The 26,132-nt window shown below is 52.0% G+C and overlaps 1 protein-coding gene across 5 annotated transcripts in view; it reads left to right on the top strand.

Moving 5' to 3' along the window:
* LPIN1 (lipin 1) overlaps positions 1–26,132 on the top strand; it is a 128,441-nt gene that overhangs the window by 84,902 nt on the left and 17,407 nt on the right. For 4 of the 5 annotated variants that reach the window (XM_060169955.1, XM_060169954.1, XM_060169953.1 and 1 more), the window contains 10 exons: positions 1,063–1,156; positions 1,818–2,008; positions 3,065–3,158; positions 3,868–3,937; positions 7,023–7,115; positions 10,172–10,251; positions 15,873–15,999; positions 17,249–17,397; positions 17,757–17,843; positions 25,238–25,390. In XM_060169955.1, the coding sequence (XP_060025938.1) occupies positions 1,063–1,156; positions 1,818–2,008; positions 3,065–3,158; positions 3,868–3,937; positions 7,023–7,115; positions 10,172–10,251; positions 15,873–15,999; positions 17,249–17,397; positions 17,757–17,843; positions 25,238–25,390 (1,138 nt within the window). Of the gene's footprint in view, positions 1–1,062; positions 1,157–1,817; positions 2,009–3,064; positions 3,159–3,867; positions 3,938–7,022; positions 7,116–10,171; positions 10,252–15,872; positions 16,000–17,248; positions 17,398–17,756; positions 17,844–18,591; positions 19,574–25,237; positions 25,391–26,132 lie in introns of those variants that run through there. The other variant, XM_060169956.1, reaches the window with a different exon arrangement.

The following is a 26,132-nucleotide window of genomic DNA, read 5'->3' as shown; positions in this document are numbered from 1 at the left end:
CTCCCTCCTGCGAACTTGGGGCTCGGCAAACTACAGCTTCTTCCCCGCAAAGTTCGGGGTGCTTCAGAGTGGAAACAGGACATCTCTCCTGTTCGGTCCGTACCCTTTTGCTGAATATGTGAGTTCTCAGAATTTAGTCATAGAAAATCCGGCCTGAAGGAGGCCTTGGGGATGGTGTGGTGAGCCCCGCCCTGTGCAGGTCAGGGGTGCTGGGGTCCAGCACACGCTGGGACTGCACAAGACGTTGATGACTAAGCTAATCTGTGCCCCCTCTCCCCTTGCCCCTAGTTTCTCTCTAGTGCATTATCCTGTTTTAATTTCTGCGTACTGTGTGTCACTATTTCAAATGATCCTTTGGTCTTTTTTTGCCTGACTTCCCTACTAGAACATATGTGCTCTACAAGGTCAAGAATCTTTTTGGTCTGTTTACCTGTTTCCGTGGTACTTAGAATAGTGGTTGGCACATAGTGGGGGCTCCTTACATATAGCTGAATGGCCGCCTGGTTGCCTGTCTGGAGGAATGACGTTAAGCCTGTCTGTTAGCCGTGTGGCTTTGTGCAGTGTTCTAGGTTTGTATGAACCAGTGACGTAATTCTCCAGCAGAAGTAAACTGGAAGGCTGCAGTCGTGGTGCCCAGGGGCCGATGGTACCCTCATTAGGGTACTGTGCTTCAGAGTCTCGATGGGGAAGTGCTTAATGAAAGCGTTATTGTTTAGTAATAATAATAACAACAAAGCCAATGCCATTAATACCAATAATAATAACAATAGTAATGGTGTCAGTATATCGAGTGCTTAGTGCTCTTCAGGTCCTTCCCAGCTGGGGAGCTGAGGCTCAGCGAAGTTAGGCGACCGGCCCAGGCCACACGGCTGGCGAGGGTGGGAGCCGCATGCGAACCTGCGCCGTCGGCCTCGGTGGCGACGCTGTGCCGCTGGCTTCTAGCTCTTGGGTTTCTTGCAGCATCTGCACACTGTGCTCAAGTCCCCTTTCTGGAGATGCTCAGAAGTCCATGAGGTTGTCTCTGGAGAACGGTGCTCTGATCTGACCCCTTTGCTGTTTTAGACAAACGGAGCAGACACCTTGGTGCCGACGGCGTCTACCTGGATGACCTCACAGACATGGATCCTGAAGTCGCCGCCCTGTATTTTCCCAAAAAGTACAATCCTTTTTATTCTTCGTATCATTTTCTGTAATCTGAATATTAATCCGGGAGTCCACTTTTTCCTTACATTTGATTAGAAAGCGAGTAAGCAAAGGCCGCGGGAGGCTCACGTTTTACTGTGAGAAGAAACCAATGAAAGCAGTGGACCCTCTGTGGAGATGAGAGTGGGTGGGCGTGTCCCCGGGTGGCATCTGAGCGGGAACGCAGGCACGAGGCCACCTCCCCGATGGCACCAGGGTGGTGTCGCAGGGGTCAGTGGCCCGCAGCCCGAATCAGTGGCCAAGAGCGGGCAGCTGTGTGGCCCTGTCCCTCCCCAGGGGAGAGTCCCCCGTGGCCATTGGGGGCCCATCTTCAGTTCTCCCGTGATTTGCAGGGAGGGCCAGATCCTCGGAGCATGTAGCAGAGGACTGTGGCCTCTTAGGACAGCGTGCTTTCTCTTCCGTCGGTTTCAGTGTGTCTGGGAGAGGGTGCAGGGAGACGTAGAGGCCAAAAATGACCGTCTTCCCTCCTGAGGTCGTTCACTGAGCTTGTCTGTCTTTGTCATGGTGCCTGAATGAAAGTCTGTCCTGGGATGAAATCATTGGCTCCTCTGATTGCCAGAGCCCCTTGATACCCATGTGAGACCTCACAGCCCGTTCCACTCTTCTGCTTCCAGCGGAGACCCTTCTGGGCTCACAAAACACGCCAGCGACAACGGAGCCCGCTCAGCCAACCAGTCCCCGCAGTCTGTGGGCAGCTCTGGCGCTGACAGTGGCATGGAGAGCACCTCGGACAGCCTGAGGGACCTGCCGTCCATCGCCATCTCCCTGTGCGGCGGCCTCAGCGACAACAGGGAGATCACCAAAGGTACCGTCCGGGAGCCGGACTCAAGCCAAGAGCGCCCCCTGGTGGCCTCTTGTGGGAACGGCTCGAAGCCTGGGCTCCTAGAATGCGTTCAGGTCACGGGCGATGTTCTCTGGCCCGGTTAGTGGAGCACACGTGACCCACTGTTGCTCAGGACCCGAACGTTGCTGCCTGGTGGTTGGCTGACCTCAGGGTTCTGTGGGTCACACGTGGCTCCAGGCGACAGCAAAGCCACTGGGGTCACGGGTCGTCAAGTGTGCTCGCAGAGCACAGCGTGTGCCCGTCCTGCAGGGGTGTCCCAGGGCGGCAGGATCAACACGGGGAAAACGCAGTACGTTGCAAGTGTGCAGAAGTGCCGGAGGAGGGAGGGATGTCTGAGCAAGTGCTGGGACACATCCCGGCTGCATCTGAAGGGGGCACCCACCCTACTTATAACAGTGGTGTCCCAGCGTCTTACGCCAGTTATGTGGTGAGGTGGCCCTGAGACCCCCAGTCGATGCAGTCAGCCATTCCAGCTGATGATTCCTGGCCCTGGTGGCCCTGGGTGTTTCCCACCCCCAACCTGCCTTAGGCAGGTCACCGTGCTTTCATTTGTGACTTTGTTCATCCTCACGACTACCGAGGGGGTAGGCGAGGTTCCTGTTCCCACGTTACACGTGAGGGAACTGAGGTTTGGGCAGGTGGATCACTTGCCAAGGTCACACCAGTGACTGTGACTTAAAGCCGGGTGGCCGGACCTTGAGCCCTGCTCCCCCGTCGTCTGCTTCTGCGGACACGTGTGTTTACCGTAGTCCCACACGCCTGCTGCCGCGTAAGCGCATGTGCACTGATTAAGGGTCAGCCTGCCCCCCATCCTCCGAACGCCCCACCTCCCTCCATTTATGTGCAGACACTGCCCCCAAACTAACGGAAGCCTCCTTTGCAAATAGAATTTATAGGATTGTCTGCACAGTTGGAATGTATAAACTCTTAAAATACCTGTGAACATGAGCGACTGAAAAACAGGCCTGGTGTTTGAACCAAATTTTCCTTATGTTTTCCCTATGCTTGCTTTCGCAGATGCGTTTTTGGAACAAGCTGTGTCATATCAGCAGTTTGTGGACAACCCTGCCCTCATTGACGACCCCAATCTTGTGGTGAAGATCGGGAATAAGTAAGTTGCTCCCGAAAGTCATTTCAGCTGTCGTGTGATAATGCTTCAGCTTCAGTTTCTCAACTCTAGAGACCTGGACGATAGCTCTTGGAAATATGTGAAATTAAGTCTCTGCTAAAAGTCTACTACTATCTCTTCACTCTTGGCAAAATGCTGCGTCACCATATAGCGAGAGCGTTGACGTAACTGGATCCCCGGGCGTCTACACTCACCTGCATGAGATTTCATGATGGGAGGTGTGATGTCACAACCTTGGCCCGTGGGGCTCGGCCCGTATGATGCGCGGGTGTCGCACGATAGACAGTGCACACACCCCGTGAAAGCTTCGTTGTCTAGGGTCAAGGGGCGTACACGTGTTTTTACAGACTGGTGGCAAACTTTTCTCTCCAAGAGGAAGCCATGGACGTTTACGTGTTAACTGAGGGTCCTAGTTTCCTTTTCCTTGAAAGGTGGCAAGAAACGCCCCAGCGCGTTGGTGGTTGATGCGCTGCGGGGCGAGGGCTGCTCTCAGCTGGCCTCTTGGTCGCCCGCCACACCGTGTCGTGCCAGACGGCCGTGGCCGCTGTGGGTTTGATGGAGGAGGGGCTCCTGCAAGGGCGGGGCATGTGGGGGGGCTGGGCCGGGGTGCTGGCCACAGTCGTGGGCTCTTTAAGGACCCAGCTGGTCTGAGCCTTGGTCTTCTGACATCTTTTTTGTTGTTTCGTGTCAGGTACTATAACTGGACGACGGCGGCACCTCTGCTTCTGGCGATGCAGGCCTTCCAGAAACCTTTGCCAAAGGTGAGCTTTACCATGAGACAGAAAGGGACATGGAAAATGATGGCGAGATGAATGTGGGGGCTTGGAACTTAGCTTTTAATTTAGAAACCACGAGGTGAATTACACTGTGCTGTTTGGAAGTCCAAGGGTGTAAACGTCAGGGTCTCTCTTGCACCTTGACTGTCCTTCCCCCCTCCTCGCAGTCAAGGCAGTGCCGGTCTGAGCCCTGCCCCCTCCAGTCCCCTGTCCCCGCACCCGCCGTGCCAGGGACACAGGTGGAGGCAGAGCAGACAGGCCGACGTCTGAGCCCAAGGGAGATGAGGGGAGAAAGGGTGGGAGCAGGCAGCAGGGTTGGGCGCAGGGAGGCGCTGTACCAGGTGCCAGGTGTCACCGTCAGCATCAGGCGTCCCTCAGCCAGGAAGTGGGTGTGGGGCCGATGGGCTGCGTAGGAGCAGGTGCGGCCTCCGGGCAGCTCATAGCTGCACCTGAGCGCAGGTGAGCGGCTGCAGGGAAGAGGCAGGGCGAGGGGCAGACGCACCGCCGCGGCCCCGCTGTGCCCGCATCCTCCCCCTGCCGGCTCCCTGGCCTCGCCTGGGATTGACCGTTTTCCGGCGTTGAGTCTTTCTACCAGATGCTACGTTCTTTTTGCTGCAGAGGCCACGTCTCGCACTTGCCTCCCTCATGTGCTTAGCGAGCGCTTTGTGCTGCCGTGGATGTTGTGGTCTGTCGGAACTCTCATCTCTGAGGTTCCTGAAGGTCTAATCCGACTTCGTGGAGCCCCTGCTCGCTCCTTTGTGGTTGTGTGTGTGCGTGCTTTGGGATTGTGACCTCGTCCTTGGTGGTGCTTTATCTGTGAGTATCCTTTGTTGGACGGGGCCGAGGGCATGTTCTCCAGAGCGGGTTTTGTTTTGTCCTCGGCAGCTTCTGCATAGCATCCGTGGCCCAGGACAGACTTTTATGTTACGTGTCTCAGCTCTGAACAGCTCAAAAAGAAGAAAGAACGATGCACTAGATATTTAGTGATAAAGTTCACGGAAAAAGAAATGCCTCCTGAACTTAAAGAAATTAGTCTTTGTGGTAGGCGTTTTCAATCTTCCTACAGGTTGTCAGTAATTTTTTGCATTCTGTTTTTGGTGTTTATCTAATACAGAATTTATCTTTATATGTAGAATTTTTCACCGCTTTCTTTTGTGGCTGCTGGGTTTTGTATCACACTTGGATATTTTGAGAGTCATGAGTGAGGTGTCAGGACCCAAATCAGTTTTTTTTTTTTTTCTCTTCAGCTGGTTATTGAATTAGGATATGCTTTGGTTGCAAGAAACAGAGTGACTACAAGTGCCTAAAATAATAGGGGTTTATTATTTGCCATAGTAAGAATGTTAGAGGTTGGTAGTTTCAGGCTTGATGAGTCTGGGTGAGCTTCTTTGATTTCCTTGGCTTCCCCTTTACGATCCCAAGATGACTGTTTTACCCATCATCTCGCATCCAAAATAGGAAGGATAGATGCAGGCTTCTCACATTTCATTGGCCACAACTTGGTCACATGACCACCTCCAAGCCAGTTGTTGGCAACACGGTGGAAGGGCCAGTCGAAGTGGTGCTGACCCAGTCGAAGTTCCTCCCCTGGAGTTGAGCCTGCCTTCCCAGAACATCCTGTACAGTGTAGTCTGGTTCTCGAGCAAAGTGTTGGCTATGTTGGCAAGAAAGAAAGGGGATGATTCCCCCAGGGAAGCAACCTAGAGGGTCTGTCAAAGCTACCTAATTATCCCGATACCTTTCATTAGATAACTCTTTCTCCCCCTGATAGGCAGTTACAACTCTATCATATGACTACTTCCTCCGTGAATTTAGATTTATCTCTGGACTTTGTCTTCTGTTGCATCAACATGTTTACTCATGTCCCAACACTGCGTTCTTTTAAATACTATGGTTTTTAAATGTATTTTAATAAAATAAATTTTATTAAGGCTCACGCCTACTTATTATTCTGTCTGAGTTTTCTTGGCGAGTTTTGTTTGTTTGTTTTATAATTGAACTTTAGAATCAGTTTGTCTAGGTTTGGAAAGAATCCTGTTAGTTTTTTTTACTTGGAGTTTTGTTATATTTATGGATGGAATAGGGTAATTGACACCTTCATGAATTGTCCTGTTCGTGAATTGGGTATGCATGGTTTGCTTTTTGGTGTATTTTGTGGTTTTCTTTTGTGTCAGGTAGGGATTTTTAAATGGTAGAAAGAAGCACACGTCAGGCTAAATATGTGAATTATTTCTCTTTCCACTTACCTGCAACTCGTTCGGTTGAAAGACTTAAATCTTTTTTTCATTACTAGCTGAGGTATCAGCTACCTGATAGTTCTGTAAACCAAGGAAAGGAAATTAGATAACATTTACCTTGGTCCTGGAATTAGCCTCAAGATGGCTATTTTGTTCTTTGGAAATTTGTGGAAAATTATAATTATTTTTTAAAAATTTATTTTATTAAAGTACAGTTGGTTTACAAAGAAAATTATTAATTAACATTTAATCTCCTCCTATTCGATTGGCATTTATTTAGGGCAAGAGTATGAATTTTCTTTCTAACGCTTGAGCTTTTAAATCAGATGCATCTATTAATACTCAGTGTGCCACAATTTGGAAACTTACATTTGCTAAAAAGATCCTGTGCGTTTTACCTTTTGTGGAAGACTGTTTACCCTATACCTCATGTTAATCATTTCATTTTTTATTTTACAATCATCTTATTGAGAATAACAATATCTTAATCAGTAAACCACTTTAATTTGAAAACCTCTGGTCTGACTAATCACTAATGATTTTCAATGCTTTCTTTTTCTGTTGTTGTTGTGTTGTATTTTATTTGTTGTTTGTTGATTCCTTTAACATCTTCTTAAGTCTTCATGCTTAAGTTATCTTAATGTAATTTTGGACTCCATTAGGTTTTGCTTCTCAAAAATTTTTAATTCACAAATAGTATGTTGTGTTTTCTCTGATTTTTTTTTTTTTTTTTAAATCTTACTTTAATTTGCATGTGTGTGTCTTTTGGTTTGAATGTGCTAAGTTGATCTTTTTTTGGTTCCATTATTTATGTTACCATCCATTTAAAACAGGCCACGGTGGAATCTATCATGAGGGATAAGATGCCCAGAAAGGGAGGAAGATGGTGGTTTTCATGGAGGGGAAGAAACAGCACAATCAAAGAGGTGAGTCTGAAAAACAAGAGTGTTCCTGCTTAGCTCAGCGGATTTGGGGTTTGGGTAGTAGGGTTTGTCTTCATGTGCGTGTCAGTGAAAGAAGCCATCACACTGAGTGTGCAAGAGTCAGGCCTGCCACAGGGTACGCAGAGGCAGCACAGAATGAGGGGAGGTGGAGAAGGGCCCGGAGCGGTGAGCAGAGTTGCCGTCACATCCTGGCTCTGTTACCTCTCAGCCTGGGGACCGTGATCGGGTCACTCCTGCTCTGTAACGTGTCTTCATCTGTAAAAAGAAGAGATTCAACACGATGTTTAATTTTTTTTTTTAAGTTAAATATCTTCCTGTTGCTTGTGAGAACAGTTTTAACGAGGTAGACTTACAGCCTAGACTAATTCCCATTAGTCGTTTCACTTCGGTGGCTTTGGTTTCCATTTCTATAAATGCCTGTAATTTGTTTCAGATCTTTGCCAGCCTCTCGGCCTATTTCTGGAAGCTCTTTCTTTGCTTGGCTTCTGTGCCGGTGTGTCTGCCTGGTCCCCCCCCGCCTCGGGGGCTGTTCCTCCCCTGGCTCAGCCCCTTTGTAAGTGGGTCCTCAAGGGTTGTCTTAGAGCCTTCTCTCCTGCTTCGACTGCCTGTTTTTCCCTAGGCAACCTCATTCACGCCCATGCGATGACTCCATTTTTATTAACAAGGAGGGCGTTTTGTACTCCATGTCCGTTTATCAGATAGCCAGCTAGGCAGATACCTCCACGGGGACGCTTCAGGTACTTCAAACTTGTCATTTCTGAAATCGATCTGATGGTTTTCTCTAGAGTTCTTCCTTTGTTGGACCACCGTCAGCAAATGGCCCACTGTCCACCCACAGGCTAGCACTTCCTTCTTCCCTCACCCCTCCTGTCAGTTTACCATCCTAAATATCGCTCAGGCTTTCCATTTCTTTCTAGCTCCACACCCCACAACTCAAGGCTGCCACCTTCCCTCCGAGGATTGCTTCCAAACGGTCTTTCTGTATCCATTCTTGCCCTTTCTTCCTCATTCTCTGCAGTTGGCATTGGTCTATGTAGTATAATGGCCCCATTTATATTTCTCCCTGCTTAAAAGCTTTCCGTGGTTTCCCAGCGCTCTTGTAATTAAGACCAGTATCCCTAGCATGGTCTGCAGGGCTTGTGTATCCTGGCCCCTGCCTCTGTAGAGCCCCACCTTTTGCCATTCTCCCCCTGCCCTCTGTGCTTTGGTGTCCCTGGCTGAAAGTACCTTCTACCCCAGGACTCTTGCATGTGTTATTTCTCTGCCTAGTGTTCTTAGGACCCCTGTCACCCTTCTTCACTTAATTAACTAGCATCTCAAATGGCCCTTTCTGGGCAGGTTCGTCTAGTCTGCTGTTCTCTGCTCTCCTGACCCTGCCTGTGAACTTTTCCTTCACAGGTTTTCTCATCGTTTATAATTATACACCGATTAGTATGACTATTTGATTAACATCCCTATGTCCCCTCCAGACCCTAAACTCCATGAAGGCAGAGAGCACACGTGCTCGTGGCTTGGATCCCTGGGGTCTCCCGAGCACCCGTTTTGGGACCCAGAGCAGGGGTTCGGCAGGTATTTGAGGGAGTGCTGATTGTACTTTTGGAATCTAGTGTGAAGAAACCCCAAGGGCAGCGGTCAAGTTGGTTATTATAAGAGTAAAAGAAATCCCAGGAGCTCAGTTTGTTTATTTCATTAGTTCAAAGGGAAAGAGTCTGTTGGGAGGGTTTCATCAAGATAAAACTGTTCTTGGGCATTTTCTGTTGGCATACCTGAGCATTACTGACTGTCCCATTATCTCCAAGGGGTATAAACACGGTGGAGCAAGCACGCACTTTACTTTAGGAGACTTAAGGTGTAAGGGGCCTTTCTGATTCTCTTACTGGAGAGCAGAATGTTCGAGAATTTAAGAAGAAGGCTACTTCAGAGACCTATTTTTGCAGAGTGTCCAGAGTTTCATTAGTTGGAACTGAGGAGAATACGGCATGCAATAAGGAAGAGTTATGAAATCTCTTAAAAACCTGAAATATATTTCAGATAGATACACATTTTTGTGCTGGTCTAATAAAGAATTGTTAATAGTGGCGGCTAAGTTACCTGCCTCAACAGATAAATTAAACATTACTGGGCCTGTTCTCACATCAATTATTTGCATGCTTATAAAAAGATAAAGAATATTTGAAAATAGCTTGTCCCCATCAAATGTTAAGCTCATCACCCTGTTACACAGTTTCTATCACTCATTTTCTTTATTCATATTAAAAACATCAATCTCTACCCCGTGACCAAATGACCACAGATCGTGAAACTTGATTGTAAATTCTGTGTGCTTTGACACACGTGTCTGGCCTGTGATGACTTCCTGTGACGTCTGTGGGGCTCGTGGATGTTCTCCTCCTCCCTTGCCTGCTGTGGGCCAGGCCCTGTGTTTATCTGCAGCATCTCTGTGGTCCCCATGGCAGCACTAGGAGAGGCATGTCATCATCCCTGTGTTGCTGGTGAGGAAACGAGGCTCCAGAAGGTTGCATGTCTTGCCCGAGGTTCCTAAGCCAGGGAAGCAGGACTGAGCCCAGAGCTCTTAGAATTCCAAAGCTCTTTCCAGTACATCAAAGGAGCATCTTCTATTAAGAGCATGCGGTATTGAGAAAGAGAATGCGCCCATGTTTTTCTCAGGCAAAATATGGTGTGAAAATATTTTCAGGCATTTCTATCAGCAATTATAAGAAAATATTTTGAAAGCCCTCGCGTATCCAAGCAGCCCTTGATAGAGCATTTGCATAAGCTACAGTGATTATGAAGTTTGGTTTGGTGCCAAGAATACTTATGGAAAACAGACTTATTTTTGTCAAAAATACTTCTCAGCTTAATTGTAGACGGCTAAGCAAAGGAGTAACTAGGACCCACCATCCCTGTGGGGGCGCTGCCGTTGGGGAGGGCACTGGGGCCCTGCTCTGGACTTTGAGGAGCCCGTCACAGAGCGCCAGTGGTTGTGTAGGTGGTTTCCCTTTGGTGTGTTCATGAGTCTTTGTCTTCTTCTTCTCCAGGAAAGTAAGCCAGAGCAGTGCCTAGCAGGAAAGAGCCACAGCACTGGGGAGCAGCCGTCACAGCTGGGCATGGCCACCAGGTACAGTGCCAAGTCACCTTGGGGCGTTGCGGCTCCTTTCCGTGTCTACGGTCAAGGCACAGATGCTGATAGCGTTCACCGAATAGCCCGGGCCTTGGACCCGGACGGACCTGGGTTGCAGACCTGGCTCTGTCTTTTACTCAATGACCTGGAGCAATTTACTTAAATGGTTGTTCCCAAGAATCAGATGGAAGCGCTTGATCCTCAGATACCGAATTTCCAAAGTAAACGTGAGGCGTGCATGAGACGATGTAACGAGCACCCCTCGTGCTCTTGGCATGTGCTAGCCCTCCGTTTACAGAAGGTGGGAGCAGTGGTGGTAAATAATGCTGATGAGGTTGAACAGTGGCGTTAACAGGGGCATGAAAACAAGTTGCCCTTCTGAAGGAACTTGCCTTTCTCTAGAGTTGAAACACTTACCAGGACCTACATTGATACTTTCCTAAGTATTGGTAGGGATTCATGTTAACTTGTACAGGAGCCCTTAGAGTTTGATAATACGGATCGTATGCGTCGTGTTATGTCTTCAGGGTAACCTACTTGTACGGGATTTGAGGGTAACTACTGTGAGGGCCATGCCGTCGCCCTCTAATTCGACGGGGTTACTGCATATTGACACTGAGTGATCCGAGCTTGTATAACACCTTTTACATATGACCTCACCCTTCTGGTATTCCTGTGCTTGAGAAACCCAGGGTTGCGTTTCTTATTTAGCAGGCAGAAAATGCTAACATGTTCATTGAGGGCAAGATGCATATCTCCATCCTTTTTTTTTTTTTTAAATTTTATTTATTTATTTACTTATGGCTGTGTTGGGTCTTCGTTTCTGTGCGAGGGCTTTCTCTAGTTGCAGCCAGCGGGGCCCACTCTTCATCGCGGTGCGCGGGCCTCTCACTGTCGCGGCCTCTCTTGTTGCGGAGCACAGGCTCCAGACGTGCAGGCTCAGCGGTTGTGGCTCATGGGCCTAGTTGCTCCGCGGCATGTGGGTTCCTCCCAGACCGGGGCTCGAACCCGTGTCCCCTGCACTGGCAGGCAGATTCTCAACACTGTGCCACCAGGGAAGCCCTCTATCCTCTTTATAGCTTAGAGGCCAAGCCAGCGGCTGACCCAGAGCAGGCATGTCTTCAATGTGCTATTACTGAACTGATGAGATTTTCCCAGTATAGTGTTGTTTCCTAGGGGAGGCGGGCTTAGATTTCAAGTCCTTGGATTCCTGGCCAGAGCTCTGTATCTTAAACTATTTTATTTCTAGAACTCATTGTTGGAAATAGAAACTCATGTAGGTGTCACGTAGGAAACAGTCTGATTTCTTTCTTGTCCTCTGTGGAGAAGAGTGTGCAGGACCTGATAAAACTGCATGGCAGGACCGGCTCTCGGCTGGGATGCTATCACAGGACACCCTTTCTGTTCCCTCTGCTGGTACCCTGGTGCTGTTCCTTCCCACCTGACCCCCTGCCGGTCTGCCCTGGACAAGGGAGCAGGGTTGAAGAGCTTGTGTGTTTCTTTTCCAATCTTCACCCTCCATCTCTGGCTCATTCTCTGGGGAGGGGCTTTCCGGCACGGTTATCTGGATACCTTCCCGACCTGGAATTTTGAGTGAGCTTGGAGGGGAGAAGGCAGGTGGAGCTCGGGCTAAAAATGCGCGGTCCTGAGGGGGTGTAGGAGGCCGCTAGGATAGAAGGCGGTGGGTTTTCGGTAAGTAGGTGTTTGAAGCAGCAGGATGTACACGGCAGACTTTGGAGTCAGGCAGATCTGACTTGGAGTCCTGGCTTTGGGTAAACTCCTTTCCGTATCTGAGGGAAGGAACTAGCGTGCTGTCCGTTCCCAGAGCAACCAGGGAGGGAGACACAAGCAAAGATGCCACCCTTCTGTCCTGAGCAGTTGAAACCAGCAGTTTGGCTGCACTGGAAATACCCTGCTCTCCTGGGGCTCTTTCTGAGACCCTCTGTGTCCTGCAGTAATTTCCAAGCAGAAGAGGCAGCATGAGCTGGGACTTTGTCACTCTTCTCTATGATCTTTGGCGAATTCATCAGCCCCTCGGTGTTTCCTCCTTCATCTGTGAAATGGGCACAAGACTGACACCCACACCGCAGGTGTTGGCTCATCTAATCCTCACGGCAGCCTCATGAGAAAGGAGGTGCAGAACGTGAAACCCAACAAGGCCACATGGGCTGTGCCTGTGGTCAGGAGGGTGGGTGTCTCTGTGGTGGCCTGGAAGACACAGGCTCATCTTAACCATGCGGTTGCAAGTGTTTAAAATTATACTCCACAATATGGGCCAAACGCAGGATGTCCGCCAAATCCGGCCTGTGATATGCCAGTCTGAGACCTGGGGAAGGCTGGCCAGGGGCTCAGAGAGGTTTAAAAGGGACAGAACACGACGGTGGCTGGTACGGGCTGTGCGTTCTTCTCCTTTCCAGCTGCGTGACCGCTCCTGGAGGCTGCCCGGTGGGCCGAGGGTGGAGGAGGCAGCAGGGCGCTCCTGCAGCTCTTCCTGAGCTGGAACATCGGCTGACACAGTCCATCTGAAGCGCTTCGGATTTTCTTAGTATCTGATATGATCCTATTCAGATGTTGACAGAAATGCTCTGCCCTCTTAGATAGAAAGAGTTTGACTGTTGGCCACTCTGAGTTAGTTAGTCAGGCTACATTTTTTTTACGAAACCTGAAACACGAAGAATTGACTCTTGCGAAAAGGATTTGAGGCTCTGAAAAGTCTTCATGTAAAGTCTCCTGAGCAGTGTACATCTTTTCCTTTTTACTGGCATCCTAGTCCCCTAATTAGATTCATGCAGTTGACTGAAAAAAAGTGTCGGAGTGCTTTCCTAATTGACAGACTTGTGATTGACAGAACAGTCCCTGAAGTCTCATAATTGAGCAAACAGCTTGTCACCATGCAAGTCATTAAAATACCATCAAAAACTGCACACTGACAAGTGCGAACTTCAGCGTTGTTCACAGCTCCTTGGCGGAACACAGACACTCGAGTGAGATGAGCCCTTTTGTTTCGTTCTGTCGCTCCTTGCAGACGCCGCGAAGCCAGTGACATTAAGGACTGTTGCAGGAGTGGGGAAGGGGGTGGCCAGGTCCACAGATGACCGTGCCCTCGCCCTAAGCCGGCACCGCCAGCTGAGGTGTACAGCTCCCATGGCAAGTTTCCGTATCTGTGTTTTCCTTCCCGCGCTCCCTCAAACGTGGCATGCCGCACTGATCTAGGCGTTTCGGGTTTTGTTTTAAAGCAGCAGATGGAGATAAGAGCTCTTCTGCCTTGCTTCCGCATCCCACCAGCAGAGGCTCACATCAATCTGTTGCCACTGAGAGCTTCAGTTCACATTTGGATCTCATTTCCCACCAAACTGTTTGCGTGGAACGTAAACATTTTCCAATTCAATGAGGGGCCTGTAGCTTCATCTCCTGGGTTCCCACCCAGGCACTGGTCAGGCCGCTTGGCGCCAGGACCACGTGTACCCCGTCTGTCTGAAAACCAGCCTCTAGGTCGTTGGTTGAAAAGGATCAGCGTTGTTTGTAGGCTCGGCAGAGGTCGGAAGGGGAAGGGACTTCTGTGTCATTTTACAGATGAGCCACTGAGGCCCAGAGGGGAATCCTGAGGCTGTGAGGCCTTTCCTGGGACGCCTGTTTCCTGGTCCACTTCCTTCTGTCTCGTACCTGCCGGCCTCTGGGATCTCTTGGTTGGTGGGATGCCGTTTGCTCCCCTGCACTTTAAGATGAGGAAATCTAGTCTGAAAGAAAATAGTCTGAGCAGGATAACACAGCCTGAAGTTCCTGGGGTTCAAACCCGGGCTTCTCAGGTCTCCACTCTACCTAGAACCGGCCCCCAGCGTCACAGGTGTAGATTCATTCATCCAGTTGTAGCTTAACCCCGCCATGGACCAGCCGGGATTCTAGGCTACGTGCTCCTTCTCCGTGGACATAGTCACCTGTCCCCACGGCTCGTTCACCAGGGCTGTGTCCCCCTGATGGGCAAGGCTGTGACTCCAGCCCAGATTGTTCTGTGTAGCTCCTGGACCCCTCGTCCGGCTGCTCTCAGATGTCCTCTGCCTTCTTAGTGTAGCACTTGTCCAGCTCTGTTGTGATTGTTCAGACAGAAAGCCCCGGGGAGCGCAGGGCCCAGGCCGCTTGCTGTATCCTCCACGCCTGGCATGGTGCCTAGAGACCTCGGTGGCATGAGCTCTAGTCCACCAGCCCGCAGCCCACCGGCCGCCCCTTGTAGGGCCCCGGGAGCAGGGGCCTGGGGAGGGGCGGCTCATTCTGGACATGGAAGGAGCCGGTAGAAAGAACGCAGAAGCGGGGTGCCGTGTAATGGGGTCTTCCCTCTTGTCTGCCCTAGTGCGGGGCAGTATCGGATTGTAGGAGCTGCTTCTGGAACGAGCACATGGGGCAAGAAAGCAACAGGCTGCAGAGGAAATACCCAATCATTTCCTGGTAGAAGGGAAGGGAGGGCGAGGGGGCAGGAGTTCACTGAGATGCAAAGCTAAGATGGAGCCCCGTGTGCCTGTCTTGCATAAAGGGATGCGCTGAGCCAGAAGCTTGGCGGCGGGGCGGGGGCCGGGGGGGGGGGGAGGCGTGCATCCCGGGAGCCGGGCGGGGCCTGCTCTGGGGCTGCCTAGCTTTGTCCATTCAGCGTAACAAACGTCTACGGAGCACTTTGTAGGGCGTTAACGGCATTTTCAAAGAAAATGGTCCCGGGAAGCAGGTCTAGTACTGCTGGGTTGGGGACTGTGCCATAGCAGGATTTGAATCCAGGGGACAGCTAATTGCTGACATGCCTTATCTGAGCTATTTAAAGAAAATGAGCCTGCTTCCCACCCACACCTCCCAGCCCCGACCACGTGGAGAAGTCCAGAAGCGCTCGGAGCGCTGGATCCTGTGCAGGTGAATAAGGTATGGCGCTTGCTCCTGGGGAGCCTGCTTCGGAGTCCAGGGGAGCATCGGGGGGCCTTTGTTGGCTCCCCTGGCACCTGTCCGTGAGGCCTAGAGTGGCCTCGTTACCTGGGATTGCGCATTTGGAGCGGTGTGTACCGGGAACTTGGTCAGCTTGGACGTGCAGGAAATTTGGGCTCCTGTGCTTGGCCAGCAGCCTGGGACACGGCAAGAGAGGGAATCTGAGCATCCTCCCAGGCCAGGAGGGAGCTTGAGCCCGCTGATCAGGATGGGAGCCTCCTGGTTTGAAGTAGAGTGATGATGACGGTGAATGAGGAGAGGCAGTCCCGGATGAATAATGCAGGAGCCGCACGGATGGCGTTAGTGATGGCATCTGGTCAGTGACCACCTAGAGACGGCACTGGGAGACACCCGATGGGCTCCGTCATCGAGTCTGGCCTAATGCTTTTTTTTTTTTTTTTTTTTTTTTTTTGCGGTACGCGGGCCTCTCACCGTCGTGGCCTCTCCCGTTGCGGAGCGCAGGCTCCGCGGCCATGGCTCACGGGCCCCGCCGCTCCGCGGCACGTGGGATCTTCCCGGACCAGGGCACGAACCCGCGTCCCCTGCATCGGCAGGCGGACTCTCAACCCCTGCGCCACCAGGGAAGCCTGGCCTGATGCGTTTTTAATGGCTACCCAGATGTACTTCCTAATTGGCAGTTACATCACTGTGTGTTCCAGAATAAAGCATGAGTCCTCCTCCAGTGAGGAGGAGCGCGCGTCCGCCAGGCTGCCCAGCACGAGCCGCCCCCCGCTGCTGTCCAGCGTTGGCTACAAGAAGACCCTGCGCCTCACGTCAGAGCAGCTGGTGAGTGTCCTGCCCCCCCGCCGCCACGCTGCGGCGCTGGCCCAGCCACGGCCCCCTGGACTCGGTGGGGTCAGTGATCCGGCGTCCCTCCCGCGCTGCGGCTCCGGCTTCAGCTCTGGCACCTTCTCTATCCACTGCCCGCCGCCCCCCGCGACCTCACATCCCCCTGTTGGTGCCTCCGGTTCGCGCCCCACGTCAGCTCCTGTCCAGGCTGGCTCCAAAGCATCCCTGCCCCTGTGCCGGCCCTGCCGCTGCCCGGGAGGCTCCTGTCCGCACGTGTTGGCGGAGGGCGGCCCGAAGGCGTGAATTTATCCTGAGCTGTGAATGCCTCAGAGCCCGGATCTCGCAGGGCTGTTTCCACTTTTCCAGAGATGTTTGTTAAGTCAACCGCATCTCCTGAATTGGGGGAAAAGGAGGACTTGTGATGGGATTCAGAGAGCTTCCGGTAGCAGGGGGCCATCCTGGTCACAGCGTCCTCTGCTCTGTGGCCGTGCCACCAGTTTTAATCCCTGGACCCTGTTTCCCAGGAGCAGACAGCGAGCAGGTATCTGCGCTCTGCTGCTCTCCTAGGAGTTCGTGGGGGCCAGGCTTAGTTGTGATGGTGTCTGATGGGAAAAGAGAACGGTCAGGCCTGACACCCTGCGCCACTGGGGGTGACCTGGACTCCTGCCCCCAGCTGGCTTGCACTCGAGGGCCCCGGTGCCGAGATTCAGAACCACTGAGAGGGGATTCTGCCTTCGGAATCCGGTGTGATTTCCTGGGGTCTAGCTTCTGGGCTTCTGGATATGAGATGTACCTGATAACTGAGACGACTGCTTTCTTCCAGTTTGTGTCTGTGTATTAACTAGCACTCGTGGCTGGTTCGGGGAACGTATTTTCACCCTTGACTTAGATTCGTCTCCCCGGCCATGGCCCTTCGTACTCAGCCGTGACCTAGTAAACGCATCCCAGTCTGAAGTTGTGATTTCCTGCGGCGACCCTCAGAGCCCGTCACTTACAAACCCCAGGGGGCGTGGGTGAGGGTGAGCTGCGCTATGCTGGGGCCTGCGAGGGGGCCTGGGGTTCAGGTTGCCCAAGTCCTGGAAAGACCAGTCCTCCTCGAGAGCAAGACAGGAGAAGAACTGTACGGTGGCCTAGGGTGGTGCTTTGAAAAAAATAAAATCCGGATCCGGTTTCTCGTGGAACAGAAACTGAATATCCCTCTCTCTGAGCCTTGTCCTCCAGCAGACACAGAGTGCATATCTTTCAGAAAAGCCTGAAGTTGAAGAACGGACCCAACGACGTGGTCTTCAGCGTCACCACACAGTACCAGGGCACGTGCCGCTGCGAAGGCACCATCTACTTGTGGAACTGGGACGATAAGGTTATCATCTCTGACATCGACGGAACCATCACTAGGTGGGTCCCGCCGACGCGGGGCCGTGGGACCCCGGGGCCTGGAGCCGGCGTGTCAGTTCCTCTTTCCGGGGCGCCGTGCGGCTCATGCAGCTCAGTTTCTGGGGCGGTCGGTGCCGCCCGCGGAGCCATAGCTCCTTGATTTAAACAGCTGCAGTGGGGGATTGGGGGTCGCTTCCCTCTGGGGCGGTGGCTCCCTGGCTTTGTTGCTCAGTTTCGGAGTTTCCGTTCAGAGAGCAAGTCGTGCATCCCATTTGCATTTTTTAATGAGGCATTTGGTGCGATGAGTCAGAATGACTTTTTTTTCCCCCCTTTTGCGATACCCTTTTAACTTTATTTTTCCTGTCTCTGTTTTTATTTAGATCAGATACTCTTGGCCACATTTTGCCCACCCTTGGGAAGGATTGGACCCACCAGGGCATCGCCAAGTTGTACCATAAAGTGAGCCAGTAAGTACCCAGCGAAGTGCTTGCAGCAAATCCGCACACGGAACCTTTGCCAACGGGCTGACTTACAGACGGGTGCCCCTTGGCCAGGGAGGGTGAGTGCGTGGTGACTCCCGCCAACTCCAGATCTGAATTCAGTACCAAAAGGCAAGAGAGGAAGTGGCCGGGGAATTGCAAACTGACAGAGGAGGAAGGCTGTGGCAGCCTTAGGGGAGGGCTTGAGGTTCAGTTCATACTGAGGAATGGCACAGATAGTCGGGTGAGGACATGGTAGTCTCTGATGTAGACCAAGGGAGTTATTTTAGGCTGAAAAGGTCCAGATTCTAAGCAGGTTTTGTGGGCCAGCCAGCAGTGCACACCTTGCCCACCTGGTCCGGGGAGCGCTCTGCCGAGGGGCCGTACCTCGGACGTCAGTGTGGGAGGGAAGATTTGAGTTGCTCTCGTGTGTCGGGTACATCTGTCACTTCACTTAATTCTTACAGTAGTTCCGAGAAGCAAATAATATCATTTCTAGGTTTAGAGGGTTAAAACAATTTGTCCAAATTCCTGTAGCTGCTAAGAGGCAGAACTCACTGAAACCCTGGTCGACCTATAGCTCCAAGTGCAGTACTTCTGCTCTGCTTCGTCTCCAGGGTTCAGAGCCCTTGGAGTCCCCATCCCTGCACCACCACCAGCAGGTGCTTGGTCCCACTGTCTCCATCTCTCTGTGGACTAGAGTCTCCCACGTAAGTGACACCTCTCTGTCCTCCAGGTAGTTACAGCCGGGAGGTGCAGACATGGTCTCTGGCCTGCTGGACCTCACGCTTCGGGTTGGTGGGGCACGAGGTGCCTGGGACGACCTTTCCTCCTGGTGGATTCAAAGCTTCTCACTTCTTAGATGCCCAGCTCATTGATTTGACTTTCCTTTTCTGGATGTCTTCCTTAAGAAATGTTAAAAGTAATACATGCTTCTTCGAAAAAAATAAATAAGAAAAACGAGGGAAATATAAAAGTACAAAGGTCACATCTTTCTCCCGCCTTACCGATAAGCTGTAAGTTATCGGCTACGAGTATTATACGTTCTCTACCAGCGGAACCACCGTGACCGGTTTGGTTCCGTGTATACTGAAAATTCATTTACATGCTCCCCCGCCCCACGTGCACATTATTTAATGAAAGATCCTTCTGTTTCATTATGTGTGAGGTTTACCTCGTTCTTCTTAACTGCAGTACAAAATTCCATGCTGTGGATAAACCATCCTGCATTTAACTAGTCCTGTTGGTGAACACGATAGGGCGTTTCCAGTTTTTCACTCTTTCCAATAGTGACGCAATAAGCATTTACAGAAAGTCCTTATTACGTACAACGAGCGGACAGATAAGCAGAGAAGGTACGACGCTTACACAAGGGCCGCTGTAAGGTGGATTCTCTGAAGCAGAATTGCCGGCGGAAGGCTGAGCACACGGAAAGGTTTGGTCGATATTCCCGAGCTGCCCCCCGAGAGGTTCTCCCGGCCTCCCTCCTGTAGGCGGTGTGTTCAGGGCCTTCCCCGCCACCTCCGCACGGCTGACTCTCTGCCTCAAAGGATTAATGCACTGATGAGCTGCCTTGACTGGCCTCACACTGAAAACTGTCTCTATTTTTAGTCGAAAGAAACCCCTGTGGGTCAGGATACAGAGTAGTTCACAGCCTCATTCATTTTGGGTTTTGGAACATAAAGCTATTCCTGTTCTTACTGTAAGGTTAAAAAAAAAAGGCACTGTGTTTTGCCGGTTTTTTTTTTTTCTTTTTGGTTTTGATTTGTGTCTCTCTTGGGTTTTCCTAGAAAAGGTATTTTCTTGAAAAATAAAGTTGCGTAGCTTACCAAAGAATGCCTGGTGGTTGTTCTGGTTCGGTTGATTGATTTAGAATGAGTCCGGTCTGTGGGTGAGGACCCGAGAATCACAGAGCGCTTGTTGTGTTTTCATTTTGGTCGAGAGGAAGCAGCTTGACACTTAACTTGTTCACTGAGTTTGACGTGTGTCCTCAGTGGCACCCGGACGGTTAGACCAGTGATGTCCTGGCCGTCCCCCAGCTCGGCCGTCGCCTTCAGGGGCTCTGTACAGGAGCACGGACAGCCTCCTTAGCGTGGCTCTCAAACCCTGCGGTTTCGGGTCAGCTTCCGCTAGTTCCTGATCTGCTGCTGCTTCTCCGCAGACCTTCCTGCTCGAATCCGGTCTGACTGTTCCCCACCCCGTATCCGTCGTTTTCCCATCTTCCCACCTTTGCTCACACGGTGGCTTCTGCTTGGCCTGCCTTTACCTCTGATTTTTGCCTCCCCCAGTTTTTCAGCCTGTAATGCCCGGCTCAGACCCCGTGGTCCCCACCAAGCCCCTCCAGGCCAGAATCGGTGCCCCGGGCAGCCCTACGTCCTCCTCCTCTAGGCTTCCTGATACCCAAGGGCTCGACCTGGCTTGGTGGCCTTGGTACCATCCCAGAGTTCCAGCCCAGGCTGGACGTGGTGTCGGCTTTCGTAGCTGGTTAGAGCGAATGCCCGTCCAGCCAGCGTCTCACGTGCTACCTCCTCCAAGTCTTCGGCAGCCCCAGCTGGGAGAAGGGCAGGGACGGACTGAGAACTGGCAAGGGCTGTGTGGCCGTTTCTGCGGGTGTCATGTTTGTGATCACCCAGAGACGTATTTAGAGAAATGTTTCGCATGAAAGAGTACCAGGAGGAAGGGGCCGTTTAATTGAGTTTTGGACTGATCGCTCTTCCCTGCTGCTTCTTTCCTTGCATTTGGGTACCCCTCAAATTTTATGCCCTGCAGTATTTTTCTAACGGAGAAACCAGTCTTGCAGATGACCACTTGCCTGGAAACAACAGAAAATGAGGACCATTGTATTTATTTTTCGCCAAATGTAATTACTCGTTTGAATAAGTCAGCCCGTGAGAGATTACCTGCCAGGTTGATTAGCACCTTGTTCGTAGGGAGGATCTAAAGCTCGCTTGGTTACTGATTTTAAAAAGCGGACTTGGTCATTGATTAAAAGGAGCTATAGCAGATACAAATAGAAGAGATGTGAAACTCCCGCGTATTCAAATATACGTGTCCAATAAGTAGAAGGAAAGTAAAGCAGGACCGTTTCCTAAAATATGTAGATCATTGAGCCAGTGGGGATTTGCGGGGGGCTAAGTATGGACAAAAACTGCTCTAATTTCCTGCCTTCCTGGACAAATATTTTTATATTCACGTAACCGGAAATCAGCGGCTCCATGACTTAGTGAGAGGAACGCTTCCTGGGTTTCCATGGATAAGTTAGTTCATCTGTGGCCTGCGGAACGTATTGTCTGAAGCCGAGATGCTGAAGACGGGAACCGATCGTTAGCAGACTCATTAGCATCTTTCTTCTTCTCCTGCCCACAGCGCTTCTTTCTTCCCCTCACCTCAGGTCTTCCTAAGTTATCGCATCATCGCTGTCTGCCAGGAAGGGAGAGTGTGGTGTGGCGAATGGGAGGGAGTCGGGGACCTGGGCTCTAGGGGCCGTAGCCGTCGGCCCACCACAGACCTTCCGACCCGTCCCCTGCTCGCGGCTTTGGCTTCCTCATCCCCGAAGGGCGGAGTTGGATCCCACCATCCCTTCGGTCGCTCCCTGCTAGGCTGGCAGCACTGCGCCGCTAGGTCGGGTGGTTCCAGTCAGTCCCGAGCCCGCGTGCGCTCCGTGAGAGCCCTGAGGATGCGCTGAGCCCGACCCCAAACCCGCTGTGCACCGGGCGCTGTTCTGGGTGCGCTGGGGGGTGCTGCCAGCCCCTCCCGTCGGGCACCCTGTGACCCCCAAGAAGGACCCCTACAGCGCGCCCCGTAACGAGGCACTGGGGCGGGGTGTAGTGAGAGAGGCAGATTTTACAGACGTCAGTGAAGGAGAAATGAATTCTGATTGGAAGGGCGAGGAATCAAAGAAGGCTTCAGCGAGAAGGTGGCACCTGAGCTGAGCCTTACTGGGTGAGCAGAGTTTTGGAAGAGAGGAAGGCTCATCACAGGTGGAGGTAGCAGTGGGAAGAGGGGCTGAGAGATGGGCAGGTTCGTGGGGGTGAGGAGCGCTCACAGAAAGGAGGTCCCGGTGCAGGGGGCCGGCGGTGCAGGGGGCCGGCGGTGCAGGGGGCCCGCGGTGCAGGGGGTCGGCGGTGCAGGGGGCCTGCAGTGCAGGGGGCCCGCGGTGCAGGGGGTCAGCGGCCTATGTGACTTGGAAGTTGGCTGGCACCAGACAGCAGAGCCCGTGGAGGCGGGGCTGAGAACGAGCCTGAGTTTGGCCCTGAGCTTTCCTTTCTTAAGGTGGCAGGCGAGTACCCTTCCTCTAGGGCTGCAGACAGGGCTACCGAGTTCCCTTTCCTCTACATCACTGTCGCTCAGTGGGGATTTTGCCCCCCATGGGGCGTGGCAATGTCTGGAGACATCTTTGATTGTCATGACTGGGGCGTGTCATTGGCAACTAGTAATCGAGAAACTCCAATATAGAAGCTTATCTTGGAAAATTAAGTAGAAGAGGTAGAAGGTTACCCAAAGGGAATCTTCCCAGTCTATTTCAGTATCTCTCCAGACCTCTAAGAGGGATGTAGAGATTGGGACAAAAGGAGAAAATCATTTGTACCAAGCCTGACCATGGAATGATGCCTTCTTTTAGTCTCTGGCGTTTCCCCAGAGCCCTGTTCTAGTTGCTGAGATGTCGGAGGGTAAGTGTGACCCACGTGTGTGTGTTGCACCTCTGTTCACTGGTGCCTCTTCAGGCAGGGCTGTCCTTCCTGCCCTGGGGTCCCTCGTGGCCGCCTTGTTCCGTCCCGTGTCCTGTTTCCGTTATAGTTCGTCCCGCAGTACACGCTACTGCAGGGAAGGGCTGTGCTGGGCCCTGAGCACGCCCAGCCCAGCCTGGCCCTGGAGTGTCCGGTGGGTATGCCTGCTGTATCCTGCTACTGGCTGCCCTTCTGAGCGAGGGTCTTATCCACGAGGGGTACCGTTGAGAGTAATCTTTCTGGTGACTCTCTGCCACCTGAGTGACTGATGGGAACACCTGGCGTTTCACACAGCTTTCACCGGGATGAAGGCTCTGGAGAGGTGATCCCTGCTGCCACCAACAGGCATTTCTCCCGTTAGGACGTCCTCGAGCTGCTTTTCCAGCTACGTTTAGTAACGGCCTTTGAAGCAGAACACTTGTGTGGTGAGGACAGCCAGTGGCAGGGTCAAGCCGTGAAGCATATTTGCAAACCAGGCCTTAAATAAAATTAGCGTCTCAGACCCCTGCAGGTGGCAGCTTTTAGGACTTTGATGTGAAGAGCTATATACAGAAATAGTGATTTTTTAAAAAAAGATTGCATTAATTAGACAGCTCAGATACAAAGATGTTTCATTAAAGTGCTTGCTTGATTTTCAGATACATCCCTGTATTCCAAACAACCTGATATTTCTAGATTCTCTTCGTCCCAGCACGTTCCTGTTTCTTGGTTTTAAAGAACATATTATTAGGCAAATCTCAAGACAAGTCCTTTGGCCAGCACTAAGTATTCATGGTGGAGCAGTAAGTCGGATAGGAAGCGGGTAGTTTGTATTTACCCATCAGCAAAGATGTACAGAGTGTCTGCTACTTGCCAAGCACTGTTTTTGGCGCTGGAGTTAACAGCAAGGAATGAGACAAGGTCCCCACCCTCAGGGAGCTCATGAATTAATGAGACACAGTCAAACAAGGGGCTGTCGTGTAATATTAGTGACCGGTGGTACATGAGGAGAAAAGCAGAGCGAGGGCTTAGTGCCTGGGGTGAGGGTGAGGGAGGGTGTGTTTTATTAGCTAGGCGGACGAGGGAGGGCCCGCCGAGGAGGTACTGTCTGAGCAGGTCTCGACGAGGTGAGGGGGCAGGCGAGCCCGGAGGTCTAGGGGAACAGTGTGCAGGCAGCAGGAACGGCAGGTGCAGGAAGGGGTGTGGTGAGTGCGAGGATCGGTGAGGACACCTGGTGTCCAGCCCGGTGCCAGGGAGCAGATGGGGCTGGAGAGAAAGGCAGGGACCAGGTCTCGGTGGCCTTGCGGGTCCCGGCGAGGAATTTGGATTATATCTGAGAGAACTGGCAAGGCTTTGGAGAGCTGAGTATTAAGTTTTCTTTCTCTGTGGAGGGTCGGCGGGGGGCAGGGAGATGATTGATGCTGTTGCAGGAATAGAGGTCAGGGGTCCCGCTGGCGGGGGCAGGGGGACTGAGGGGCGGCACGGGGTTCATGGTGTTACGGGTGGGACTGAGCGGGCTTGCCGATGGGTTGCAGTGGGGATAGAAACCCAGGGGGGGGCCCCTGAGATGTGGGCCCCACCCCTGGGCTTCCAGGGGTGCCTGGAAGCGTTTGAGGTACTACTCGTGGGTGTCTGATGGGTAATGTGGGGTGTGCCGCTGAGTCTGTTGCTCTGGAGCTGAAGAGAGGGGTCTGGGCTACGAATGTAAAGCTGAGAGATATCCGTGTACAGATGGGGGTTAAACTTTTTTTTTCATGTATTTAATCCAGTATATTAAAATACTACCATTTAATCATGTACTCAATATCAAAACTGAATGGGTGGTATCTCATATTCTGTCTTTATAGTAAGGCCTTGTAATCTGGCCTATATTTTATATTTGTAGCACAACATCTCATTTCGGACTCCTAAGTTGTCAGCGGTTCAAAAACAGGGACATGTAGTTCTCCTAAAGTAATAAAGTTGTGTTTAACAGAAGAACCCTCCTGTGATCTGTTTCTTCACTCGCGACACTTCCGACACCAGATGTGTGGGGGTTTCACACGTTTCACAATTCCCAAGTTCTCTTCAGACACCAACTGGGTGTCCATTAGTTTAATTCTGACACTAACTACCTAGTTAGTGCAGACCCCACGGGTTAAGGGCTCATTCCCGCAAGGCCTCCCCAAATTCAGACACCAGTCGTGAGTGGTAGGTCCTCAGCTTACCCACACTTCTGCCTGACTTGGCTACAAAGTGAGGGTTCCCACACGCCCTCCCCAGGTTTGATGACGGCTCATAGGACTTGGGGAAACGCATTCACCGGTCTGTGTTATCAGGGTGTTATAAAGGATACAGCTGAGCAGCCAGATGAAGATGTATGGACGGTCCGGGTGCAGCTAAGTTGGACAGTTTGATGCCTCCGGCCTCAGTTTCCCTAACTGTAAAGCGAGAGGAAGACACCTACCGAACAAGGTTCCCTTGAGGATTAAACCGAGTGAGGCCGTGAGGGTCCTTTAGCAAACGGCAGGGAAAGGTGTTCAGGCTTCTTGCGCCATTAAGATTTTATAGAATGCGCCTTTTGCTTGGGAATTAGAGCCGCGCCCTTCCTCCGGAAACAGGTACAGATGAGGGTTTGTGCGCGAGAGGCTCCATCGTGTGATGCCGTTAAGCGGGAACGTTTCATCTCTTTTTCAGAAATGGGTACAAGTTCCTCTACTGCTCCGCACGGGCCATCGGGATGGCGGACATGACGCGGGGCTACCTGCACTGGGTCAACGAGCGGGGCACGGTGCTGCCCCAGGGGCCGCTGCTCCTCAGCCCCAGTAGCCTCTTCTCCGCCTTGCACAGGTGAGGGCTCAGCCTGCCCGCCCCCCGCCCCGCACCGCTGGGCCGGCTCGGGACCCCTCTCCCGCTCACCGGAGGTTTTGCCAGAATAGCTGCTTTACTCGTCCTCCCAGCCGACACCCCCGCTCCGTGCTGGGCCCCGGAGATTCAGCCTCAAGTGCGGGTCTGGCCTCGTCACCCATCAGCATCCTTCGCTGGCTCGTCACGGCCCTCGGGAGAAAGCCCGAGGCCACGAGCTCGGCATCACAGGCTCTTCACCACCCAACTTGTCCTTCTGGCCCATCTCATTCTCTCCGGGTTCTGGGATGCAGTCGTGCTGAGCTGTCTCCGTTGTCCAGAGAGACGGTCTCTGCTCTGAGCCTTAGCACGTGCTGCCCTCCTTCGTGGGGAGCTGCCCCTCTCCCTGCGTCGCTGGCCTGAGTCTTAGTGACTCTGAGAATCTATCTATGTGCTTTCCGTCGAATCAGGGACCTTGGCTGGGTCCAGTGGCCCCTCTACCAGCCACCATCACCACCTGCCTGGCCTGAGACCTCCCGTAATGAGGAGTCCTGGTCACACTTTATTTTTATAGACCACCAGCCCAGTTCTTTTCTTTCATTGGTTATTTTTAAAAATATTTATTTATTTTTAACATCTTTATGGGAGTATAATTGCTTTACAATGGTGTGTTAGTTTCTGCTGTATAACAAAGTGAATCAGCTATACGTATACATACATCCCCATATCCCCTCCTTCTTGCGTCTCC

The sequence above is a fragment of the Lagenorhynchus albirostris genome, chromosome 13 (genome assembly GCF_949774975.1).
Source record: "Lagenorhynchus albirostris chromosome 13, mLagAlb1.1, whole genome shotgun sequence".
Taxonomy (NCBI): Eukaryota; Metazoa; Chordata; class Mammalia; order Artiodactyla; family Delphinidae; genus Lagenorhynchus; species Lagenorhynchus albirostris.
Note: the sequence above shows the minus strand (reverse complement) of the source record. Positions and strands in the feature narration are given on the sequence as shown.